Consider the following 12,776-nt stretch of genomic DNA (forward strand, 5'->3'; position numbering starts at 1 on the left):
ACATTTAGTTATCTGTAACACACAATCACATGAATACATGTATGTGTATATTGAAATGGCACTTAAGATGTAATAAAATATTTAGTAAAACCTCTATATATATATATATATAAAGTAAAACACAGGAAACATAGTGACACTATATTCTACAAGAATTTTCTCTAAGATATTTAATAATGTAAGATTTGTTTTACAGTTGGAGTATAAGTTTTGTCCAAATGTCTACAATTAAGGATGTCCAGCAAAACACACACAGAATTGCCGGACTTTCGCCTTCTAATTTTGTTGAACTGATAATTTCTTACTTTCTATTTATATTCTCAATACCACTTATCTCACTGTTGTTATTTGATTTATAAGCGGTACAGGTCAACAGAAAGATAATTTTGAAACTTCTTTAGTAAGGGAAGGAAAATACACCCTTACATATATAGTACACTCAATTTAAATGCACACTAAATTTGTTACTAGCCTATTCACTGGAAAGTATTGAGCCAGAGTTTAAAATTATCTAAACAAAAAAAAATTAAGTCACATTTAAAGTCCACTTAAAATGTACCTTACCTTCGTACATCTTGGTCTGAAATTTTGGTTGATTTCCAGCAAAATAAACATCAGGGCAGTCGCAAATGATGAAGGGATCTTCTTTGTAGAATGGAAAACAACCTACAGGCAAAAATATTGCATGATTCCTCCACCACTCCTGCAGCAAGTACCGTAAAATTGCACTACGCAAAAAAAAAAGGTTGAAACCTTCATACAATAACCATCTCAATACAGTACCAAATAATTCTCACCTTCTGCGGCAGTAAAGACATTGTTTTTTTTGGGTAACTGATATACCAGTATATGGGTCGCACATTTTATGCCAATTTTTACCATAAAAAAAGTAGTGCATCCATATGCAAGTTTTTCATTTAGGTTAAAAAAATTACTAATATTGCACTGTGTGCTTGAATATGTGAGTAAATAACTGGCCTATGTTGGTTTTCAATTAATATAATTCTACCAGTAAGTATAATTTGTCTAATCAAAATATCTCAGCAGCCGTGTGAACAACAGATATACCAAGTCTGCCGCCCGACCGGTCACGACGCCAGCAAGTTAAGTATTTGCTAGCTGTGACGGCGAGAAAATCTAAAAATAATAAACCAGCCACAGGGCAAGCAAGAGAGTGTGTGTGGATGTGTGTGTGCCTTAGGCCATGTGGATCTCCCTCCCTCTCATCGTTGTGAATGTCATGTGAGCTGGCACCCACACAATAAACGTGTCTATCTTGACAGTTGTTTATGGTGCAACCTGTGCCCAATTGTGATGCCAGTGTGTATGACTAAGCACTAAAACATCACCTGGAAAAAAAAAGTTCAAAGTCTGGGTGATGGCATACCGGAGCATGAAATTCCCCACTAAAATTACTGTCTCTGAGAAAGTTCCATGACTTTTCCAGGTTTTCAAGTAAATTCCATGACCTTCCCTGACCAATTTAAACTTCCCTTACTTTTATGAATGTGTACACACTGTTAAAAGTTTGAGACTAACAAAAGTGAGCATTCCGCCATCTTGATCCAACTGAACAACACAACCACCAGCACTAATAGTAAGAAATGGGAGATTCAAAATTACGTCTGAGTCAGGTCCCATTTGCAGAAATAAATACAGCTGACTTCCAATCATCCGGCAGGTTCGGGACTTTGCAGGTGCCAGATAACAGAAAATGCTGGATTATCAGGCAGTATCTCGCACAATATCTGAACGCTAAGTTGTAGGGCAAAGAAATCTGTAAGATGATGTTTTTCTGCAAACATTGTCTAGCAGGATCGCAGGGAATGAACATTTCAAAAAACACAGACCACAACTTAATTTTCTGCCGACTACCTGGTATGGTGGAGAGGTTCAACAGAACTCTGGAGGAACACCTTGCCAAGGTCGTGGCCGAGCATCAACAGGATTGGGATCAACACATTCAGTTATTCCTGAGTGCATATAGGGCTACCATCCAAGACTACACTAGACAGACCCCTGCAATTATTGAGTTTGGACAGGAAATGAGACTGTCACATGTCACATCAAGTTCGGCCGTCTTCGCAGGGAGCCGACCAAAACGAATGACTATGCCAATTACAGTAAAACCTCCATTAACGAATATTCTATTTAACGAAAAACCCCATGCAACGAAATAAAATTTTGGTCCCGCCGAACCTCCATAAGATCAATGCTGTTTTAACCTCTAAATACCGAATTTTATTTGTTCCGAAATAGTGAAATTCCCTTTACAACGAACTGCCGCTTTTGAAAAACACGCAAAAATAAACATATCCTACAAGACATCCACTAATTTTTTTGCATTCACTGCTTAAAAATACGTGGGTTTAACCTAAAATAATATGCACCATCGCGGAAGACAATAAATAAACAAAGCATCAGGGATAACACACGTCGTGTATACATGCCACACTTTGTTCAAAATGGCGGGTACATTTAGCGCTAGTGGCGGAAACCTCTCGTACCATCGCTCTGGCAAGACGAACAACTAGTATATTTGGCGTTTCTATGGTTAAAGATGCGCATCCGCAAATATTTATAACTATGGTGTAGTACAATTTCCATTTTTTAAGTTTTCACGGTTGTTTATTTATTTCCACACGTAGTTACGGAAATCAACACGGTACTACTGTAAAATGAATTCTAATCCTAAAAAGCGGCGACAGATTGACGTTAAAATAAAATTAGAAATTTTAAATGCGGTTGATGAATGTGGGGAAAAAAAGTGATATAACTAAACGTTTAGACATCCCGGCGTCTACACTTTCGACCATATTATCCAACCGGGAACAGATCGAAAACAACGCTTCTCTGGTAGGAACAAATCGAAAACATGTGAAAGTATGTAAAAATGATGATTTGGACAAGATACTTTTTGACTGGTTAATGGAGGCTAGGGCATCTAACATCGTCTCTGGGCCGATTTTACAAGAAAAGGCATGCCAGGAAGCACTGGGGATGGGAATTGATAATTTCCAAGCATCAAATGGTTGGCCATTAAACAAGTGTATTCTATGTACTTTTTCATGTTTAATTCCTCATATCGTATTAAACAGTCAGAAAGAAAGTTCTAGCCATTTATGTGAAGCTTTATCATGACTAGAAATATATTGTGTGAAACCTCCATTTAACAAACCCCTTTACAACAAACACAACAAATTTTGGTCCCTTGAGATTTGTTAAATAGAGGTTTTACTGTATCTGGAGGAGCATATGGCACTCATACACAACCAAGCTCAAGAACCTCAGAGTAACGACAAACCGAATTAAGACAAGATATGACCTGAAGGCTAATTCGACTGGTTATCAGGAAGGCAATTTGGTGTGCCTGTACAATAAGCAGCGAAGGAAGGGCAGGTGCTCTAAGCATCAAGTGGCATATTAAGTGTTGAAACTAGGGGTGAGCCGATCACCACATTTGCCGATCATGCCGATGCCAGAAATGTGGTACCGATCATGCCGATTTTTTTGACCGATTAGTGCTTTTTTAAGTTGGTTGTAAAATATGCTCCGAATTACTTAAGTTAAATAATTTTACTTGAAACTACTCATTACTGAATACCCTAAACAAATAGGTTACATATATTTATATGAGAAACTTTTGATTTAGACACTGATTTCTAGTTGTTCCCATAAACTAATCTGGAAATCTATTAACCCCTTTAACAAAGTCTATAACACACTGTTGACCAACTAAAAAATCATCGTCACACAATTCGAAAATGAATGTGCTCCAAATTACTTAAGTTAAATAATTTTACTTGAAACTACTCATTACTGAATACCCTAAACAAATAGGTTACATATATTTATATGAGAAACTTTTGATTTAGACACTGATTATTACATAGTTGTTCTCATAAACTAATCTGAAAATCTATTAATCCCTTTAACAAAATTTATAACACACTGTTAACCAACTAATCATCATCGTCACACCATTCGAAAATGAATGTTTGTTTACATTTTTCCGCTTTTTGGCGCGATTTAAAATGCTTTCTGCTTGATATTAAGACGCTGTTCCAACTATATGCCAGCGCCCCCGGCTGACGTGGTATGGCCACTCACGTAAGGCTGTTCCAAACACCGCCACCGTTCGCCCAATCATCTGCGTGCTTTTGTATTTATCGGGTGTCGCTGTTCCAAGGTGACGTCAGTGCCCCGAGCGGTGTACGTAGGCCTTAAAACTTCGCCTGTTTGTCTTATCTATCCAAACATTATGCCGGAAAGGAAAATAAACGCCGTAGTTTTACGTATTTTTACAGTATATTTTTGAGTTTAACATTATAACGTGAGCGTGTGTAAGCTTTTGTTTGCTTTAGTGCATTTATGACTAATGTTCAGTGGCGGCCATGTTGCGGTGTTTGTTTATCAGTGACGAGACAGTATTTTACCCAGTTTTTAAATTTCGCTTAAAAACACTGCGATTTTGCGTTTTAATACTAAATTTCGTGTAAAAACGCTGTGTTATGGCGATTTCGCGTTTATCGTCGTTTAATCGCGATCGCGAAAAGAACAGGCCCCTATGCATGACTTATTAAACAATTTGGTGTGCTTTTGTTTACTATTTTTTAACAAACGTACTTTTCATGAATATGTTTATTTTTTAAGAATAACTTTACTTAATATTTTTTTCTGCAGAAAAGATTAAAACACGTAAGTAACGTAAGTGTTACTTTAAAACGTCAAGCAACAGTTCTGAATCAAAAAATATGTCGGCGCTTTTGTGTTACGTAGAGATTTTTTTGTCTTCAGAAAGCGGTAATCGGCAAAAAGGATCGGCATGCATGAAGCCGATCATGCAAATGACCAAAATGACCAAAATCGGCCGATCTTAATAATCGGCAATCGGCATCGGCTCACCCCTAGTTGAAACTGCTAAATGATGTGGTCTATCACACCCAAAGGGGAAAGAAGGGATGAATGAAAGTGGTACATTTAGACTAATTGAGAAAATATGCCGGAAGAGATGTGTTACCTGTTCGAGACGAACAGGTTTAAAGAGGGGGCAGTGTTACATACAAGGCCATGACACGGGCCAAATACCTGAGCTGCTTGGCAGTCCCGCATGGTCACTGAAGTCATGCACGCATACCTTTGGGGATTGGAGCGTCCCGGCCTTACCACCTCCTTGCCCTCCTTCCTCGTCGCTGTTATCTATCCCTTAGTGGCCTGGGAATTCCACGGGCTTACCAAGGCCACAGTGTGGAAAGGCACAAATAAGCGCCGCTATTCTGGATGCTTCAAACACCGGGTCAGTCCGGGATGACACGTCACAACCAATCCAGTCAGTTCCAGAAAGGCAGCCAACAGTTATAAAAGCAACGACATCCGCCTCCGCAGCAATTCCGACAGGCGAGTTGAGTGAAGTGCGAGTTCGGCAAGTGGCGCAATTGCGGAGCGACGACGCGACGACGCGTGTGTGACCGAGCGGTGCAAGACTCTGAATATGGACAGGTATGAGGTCAGGGGTGAACCTCTTTCGAGCCTGGTTCCAGTGAGGAGTGCGAACTGTGGACTTGACAGATACTTAGTGATTTGTGAACAGACATTAAGTCATTAGTATGTAAATATGAGTAGCAAATAAAACTGTACAAATTAATTGGGCTATTATTAAGAACCAGTTTACCCTACTCGTAACAATAGCCACTCACTCAGCGTGTCCGGGGAGGTGGGGGAGACGTGACCCCACCGGAGGGTCTGCTCCAGGATCTGCAGGGGGTCCTCCAGAGTGCTGTACCGAGCCACGTCGTCCACCGGCTGGCCGGACGTGCCGAGCAGCCGCCGACCCCCCACCTCGCAGTCATAGGGATTGGTCACACACTGGAAAGTCTTCAGGCGCAGCGCCTGCAACAGATCACACCCATACACTAATTAATAGGGACAAGACTATACTGTGAATTGCGATAAAACAGAAATAACACCACAAAGCATGCCAATACAACAACACAGAAATTCAGGTTAATACACCATTTAGCGCCAAAATTTAATTCATAACATGAATTCAATCTGACAAAACTTCACTCAAACTACAAAAAATATATATATATTCTTTTATCATAGTTATAGTTAAGTCATTGCATGTAATTAGTGTAACATTAATTTTGTACCAAATGTATGAACTAAATTCATTACAAAGAAATTAAAATTAAACTGTTTTTTTTTTTATCTTTCACCTCTTACTTTAGTAACACATTTTTACATTAATGATGGCACATGTTTCAAACACACAAAAATTTGCCTATTTATTTTTATTTTTCCGAGTAGTTCTGTTCTAGACATGCTTATTAGAATTACTAATGATTTTACTGTATATAAATGTCAGGTGTCAATCAAAATAAGACTATTAAGTAAAATAAATAAGAGTACATATTAAGAAATATTTTAGTTTCATATTTGTTGAATAATACACATTTTTTTAATGAATAAAGACAATATGAAAAAAATATAAACAATAACACCAAAATCTCCTGTTTTAAAAAAGAAATTGTCCTAAAAATAAAACCACAAAATCTTCTCTCTGACTGTTAAGGAAAGTTATACAGTAAAAATCTCTCTATAAATAGCCACCATCTAGGTAACTTAATAAATTTGAGTCACATCTTGAGCTCAAAACAAACTTGGGACCCTCAGCAAGTGAGTACCACTACCCTCTCTGAGGTAAAAATTGGAGAGACAGGGGCATATCAAATCAAAGGCAAACAAAAATTTGAAATATATATATATATATCTTAACTTCTGCCAAGTAACTGCGTAAAACGGCATTGTGATATTTATACTAATTCACTGGCTACAGAACTACCTATTAACAGTATCATGTTCATACAATATGATTTTCCTAACGTTGGATTCTTATATCAAGACATTTGCATATCATTTGAAATCCCATTTTATTTTTAGTTCCTAATATTTTACCTAATAATTCTACAAAACGTAATTACAATACTGTATGAAATTTACCAGTAGTTTACCATTTTATCGGATGGTTAACTACAATCTGTGAACTATATGTACTGTTTACTAGTTAGAAGCAATTAATACCAACCGTAGAAGTATTTGTGCCCAAGGGTAATATAAGGTATCTGAAGCTTGCTAATTTAAAATATTTCAATGTTTTATTTATTCCTTTTTATTTATTTAACACACTACTTTGTTACTGTAAAAACAAAGTTATCACTTCAATTGATTCTGTAGTTCTCCAGAGATCCTTAGGGAATATAGGATAGCTGAGACTGTTTCCAAAAAGACAGGGATTTATGTCAGTACATTATGGCTGGGGCCAAGACTAATTGGTTTTTCATTTCAAGTGAACACTGAACAATATTATTTATAAGTTGGGCAGTCAATGTGTCTTGTCAAACAAGTCCTTAGAATTATAGGTGACAGAACAACACAACAAGAAGGGATCAGCCACTACCTATTGAAAATGGAAATGGTTGAATCAAGATGGCCTGACCAGGAATTCAAAACAGAGCACCCAGGATAAAAGTCCAGTGCATTACAAACAGAAAACTGAGCAGTTACCTCTTTGAACAGGCAGAAGTGCATCGGCTGCTGCGGCAACAAATGATTGGTGATGTCAAACTCGCCAGACATCACATCCACAAACGCACACTTCTGCAAAGATAATTTGTAAGAAGACATGTTTAAACATTGTTAATAATGACAACTACACTTCCATTTAAAAGAACCACTAAAAGGCAACAAATTACTTACAGAGATTTTGTGTACAATTCTATCAAACTCCTGTAGAGCGGGTAAGATTTCTTGGCTGTTGACCGTACCTGCTTTAAGCTGAGTAGTGCTTCGTACAGAGTTGCCTGTAAAACATATTTTATCTCTGAATACTCATTTTAAACAATGTAAATAAATGTAACTAAACAAGACACACTTGCAATGAATACGGAAATTTACTTAATTGAGTGAATTAACCTGATAAAGAGAGGCCTATTCAATTTTCAGGTGAATGTCTCAAATGTAATTCCAAATCATTACAAAACTGTAAAACAAATTATTTACAATAGAAACTTGAGAATTAAAGACAACTCAAAAATATTATTACTGAATAATGCAGGTGTTTCTTGTCAAATACAATTTCTAAGTTTCTATGGTAGCAAATTTCAACTATCGACAGATTAAATTTCTTACAGCATTTCACAAACAATTTACATTAGAGATGTGTTAAACTCGAGTTGTTATTTGGAGTAAGGCAAACTTGTACATAATTTCACATTTAACTGAAATTTATGATTAGAAGTCTGACATGCTAAGAAATACAAGAAACCAATAACCAAAATTCTTATGACCCAATTACACATGATTGCTTCATCAACAAACAAACAAAAAAAAACTTAGTAATGTTCAAGCATATGAAAAATAACTTCAAACCTGAAAATAATGCAAATTTTGCTTGTCTCTAACAATTTGCTAACGGCCAGGGGCTACGCTCCTTCTATGAACCCGATGTGACTCGCCAATGACTAACCCTCCCCACCATCCCTCAGTTTGAATCTCCAATCAGCAACGTGTGTGTGACGACACAATCCCACCCCGCAAGATGCAAGTGTAGCTTCAGTGCCCCGAACCCCCTCACAAGCAATAATTAACGTTAATAATAATCATGAAATTTTTACTTTTATCATTTAATGCCCCAAGTGTCCATGTTTCTTCATGTTTAGTATAATGAGGGAGCAGCACTGTGCACGAACATTTCGAAATGCACCCTCACATACGCAGTTTAGTTCTGAACTTTAATATTGAACTCGCATACATGTATGCAAGATAACTTTAGTTTGATCAGCTAAAGTTTTTGAAAAAAGTCACATTGTTTTACCTAATGCATGCTTTCTGACAGGACCTAACGATCGTTGGAAGACTTCCCTTGCATCCATGACACACAGACCACGCCCTAATCTCTCTCAACCACCGCCCGAACACCATCGCACCTGGTCGACTTCATCTTGTGAGAATCTGATAATTAGCATCAGCAGTTTATTTTAGTAATGAAACTTTTTTTTTATCTTCGAAGCCTACCTACTCCAGGTAGAAAACTGTTTAGCATGAATAATTTAAGTTCAGTGATTATATGTAATTTTATTATCTGCTCAGGGAAAAAGTAATTATAACCAGATCAAGTGAGTAGTTGCTCGTTATTTCAATTCCCTTTGAAATTCCTGCGAGAATACTAGAAAGAACTAATAATCAATATCCACTACTAAGGGACTCAGGCATGTGGGATGCCATAAGAGCCCACTAGCGACCATCCACCTGTAAAGTCATAGCGTGCCAGATCCTGTGGTTGGATGAAAGAAGGGTAACTTCGAGTCTTGTGCACACACTTGTCATGGTCCTATGACGCAGTCTCAGACGGGTTTGCGTGCCCTTCCACACAGCGGCACCCATGTTAAACGACCAACAACTTCTGCCGTAAGAAAAATTCTTAAACCCCCAAGACATCGAATAGTACATAAATTCTATTATCAGCGGTTTTATGGTTTCATTTAAGTACTCTTTTATGGATCTTGTGATATTTTGAACAGCCTCTCTTCTTTGTAGTTCAACTGAGTTAATGTTCGATGTTGGGACACATACGGCAATCACAATAGTAAAGAAAGCTCACAAGCAACTAATGAAAAGGTAAACAAATTAGACATATCGCATCCTGAGTACAAGACTATCATAACTCAAAAAATTGAGTTTATGAGATATTTTTACGATAAGCAGGAAAATATCATTATCTAGGCACTGCAAGGCTATCGCAATATTATATTTACTTTTACGGGACTTATGGCAAATAATGTAGTGTTGCACTCTGGAAAACATTATATAAGAATATGTGCATTACTATGGCATCTGAGTTGTGATAGTATTGCACTGATTTTTGAGTTATGATAGTCTTGTACTCAAGGTGCGATATCTGACACTACTGAAAACTTCCACACACCCTACCTCTGAAACTAATCCAATCTCACATATCCACTTGCTTTACTAAATAGTTTTCAGAAGGTGATCTTATCAATTGATATAGCTCTTTTTTTATGTAACTTTTTTTTAACTCCCAGTTTCTTAAAAATTTTAATGTGTAAGGCTACACACCTTTGTAAATCTGTTGTTATAAATGGACAAAAAAAAAAAATCATATTTAAACACTATAAACATAAAGTAGTATAGTGCGAACTGTTCGAAATTTCGAGTCGAGTCGCATATTGCAACTCGACTCAACTCGTTGCACTTTGAAGTGTTCGAAAAAATAGAGTTTTTAGGTTAGGCCTACCACAGGAATTGTTTTAATTCCATTTGAAATTACAATAGTATTTTTACGGTCAGAAGCATAACTGAAAAAGTTTTAGGCTATTTTAAAACACTCTAATTAAAAGTACAGTCATTTTTGTTTACCAACACGGTCTTATCACTTGTAATTTGAAAACACGCACCTGTACAAAGAACAAACAAAAGCAGTCGCGTTTCTCATCCGGAACGGCCTGTTTATAAACGTAAGACGGGTGTTAATGAACAGTGTTGATTAAAATCAGATTTATTTTTCGTGTGTACATTATCCCGTGACACGTTTCATAGTAATTAATAATATACCAGGACAAGCATACGCGCTAACAGCTGCATGCCGCCATGTTGTCTACTGTTCAACGAACGAGCATCTAGACGGGAAGCCTAAGACACACATAGATTTTACTTTGAATTTACAAAAATAAAACTCCGAAGTTTGCAGAAGGATAATTGTTCGGGTGTAATCGGGTATGGCAGAACTTATGTGCATTTTAGGCTTCCCCATTTGGACTGTTGTTGCAGTCTTTCGATATGAGAATCAATACTACAAGTATGAAAATAGGTCGATTTATTGCGATTTTGCTCAATTTGTCGTGCTAGTGCCACGGATCACACAGTAACGCGATCGTTTGTTGAGGTTAATTTAGAAAGTTCTTATTTTCGTTTTGTTTACACCGTGAACGGCGTGTATCAGTAATGAAAAATGAATCCCGGTTCATCAAAACGTGGTGAAGTACAGCATAAAGGTGCATTAATTTGGAAGTTTTTTTCCAAACCCCGAACAGATGAGGCAGAATGTAACACTTGCAAAATTAATGAAATGAAACTTGCTATTAAATTCTTGGAAGAAGAAATCTGCAGGCAACAGGAATGTGATGCTGAATTAGGCCTACCTGCAGTTGACACTTTAGAACAGAGTGATGTAACAGTCACATTTTGGAGGGCTTTTGATCAGTTAGCAAAAAAAAAAATAAGCTTGCAAGCAAGGAACAAACAATGAAAGATCAGGTTACAACATACAGTAGAACCCGTTTATAGTGAACCCGCCTAAAATGAATTCCCGTTTATTGTGAATTTCCATCTCAGTCCCGGCAAAATGATGTGAGGTTATGTATTAATTTATTGGATATAGCGCACAACTTTTGTCAATGTTGATACGTTTTCCCGTGTACCACGAACAAATTTTGCCGACATAATGCACATTTATCTCAAATATTTTCATATAATTACAAGTTTTTTCACAAAACGTCTATTCTGGATCATATTGAAGTTTATCTCCGCAATACGCTACTCGATTGTCCACTGTTCATATTATAAACAAGTCGTATTCGAGTGGCCGGTAGGCTACATGTAGCCAAAAATGGTGATCAGTTTCGTGAAAATAAAAAATAGTTTTCCCTGCATAGTTAAAGTATGGGCGAACGCGTGTACATTTAATATGTTATCAAAATTAATCATAAATTACCGTCACACAAATACGTATGTACATTCTAGCAGCAAATTCAATATTTTTACGTCTCATTTTTATCGTTCACGTTTCGGACATTTTGATCGAGTAAGGTTCGTAAGACCAACACTAGATAGATCTCTGTGGACTCCATAGAAAGTGACAAAATTTCGTTCCAGCTTTAGCAACTGCGATACTAAATGATACGTAGTGATCTTTGATGCGCCAGACTCGTTATTTTTCGTTTATTTACTTTTGACAGTAAAAAGAATTTTGTGTTATTAAGCTGCAAATGTGCTTCAATAAGAAATACGTACATAAAAATGGGTGAAAAACGCGGTAAAAAACGTAAGGGATTATCTGTGCGAGATAAACTGGACATTATTGAAAAGGTAGACTCCAACCCCACTGTCCCGCACATGTTAATAGCAAAGGAACTGGGAATTGCAACATCCACATTAAGTACAATATTAAACAAGCTGAACAATCTTCTTTCTCAAGCTGCGAAAACGTCACAGAGTATTAAATGCCTGAAAAAAGGATAATACGCCGATGTCCACAAGAACCATTAGGTAATAGAAAGTTTGTACATGTGTAGTTCATTAAAAATAATATCTGCATTTGCTCATAAAACTGTTGCTTTGAGTATTTTCATTCGTTCTTTTCTTGGCTTAGGCCTATGTTTAGTTAAGATTTTGCTTTTGAGTAATTATTGCCAATATAAAAGTTTTCCCAGATATAAAGTTTCCCCTCTATAGTGAACATATAAACTACTCCCTTCCGATTAGTTATAACAGGGTTATACTGTATTTAAGTGAATCTGTCATAGCTAGGAATGAAGACCCTTGTGCATGGTGGAAAAACAACAGAAAGCAGTTCTATTGTCTTAAAAATTTGGCTCAACATTATCTTTCTGTACCTGCAACACAAGTAGCGAGTGAACGTTTGTTTTCCTGTGCAAGGAACACTGTTACTGTAAGAAGGAGTAATTTGAGCCCAGAGA

The 12,776-nt window shown here is 37.0% G+C and overlaps 1 protein-coding gene across 1 annotated transcript in view; it reads right to left on the reverse strand.

Moving 5' to 3' along the window:
* Positions 1-12,776, reverse strand: part of LOC134538396 (DNA polymerase delta subunit 2) — a 28,035-nt gene that overhangs the window by 356 nt on the left and 14,903 nt on the right. Inside the window, exons 5-8 of the mRNA XM_063379690.1 lie at positions 7,759-7,862; positions 7,567-7,659; positions 5,697-5,889; positions 565-666 (exon numbers count right to left, since the gene is read on the reverse strand). Coding sequence (XP_063235760.1) covers positions 565-666; positions 5,697-5,889; positions 7,567-7,659; positions 7,759-7,862 — 492 coding nt within the window. The remainder of the gene's footprint in view (positions 1-564; positions 667-5,696; positions 5,890-7,566; positions 7,660-7,758; positions 7,863-12,776) is intronic.

This window comes from Bacillus rossius, chromosome 13 (genome assembly GCF_032445375.1).
Source record: "Bacillus rossius redtenbacheri isolate Brsri chromosome 13, Brsri_v3, whole genome shotgun sequence".
In the NCBI taxonomy this organism is placed as follows: Eukaryota; Metazoa; Arthropoda; class Insecta; order Phasmatodea; family Bacillidae; genus Bacillus; species Bacillus rossius.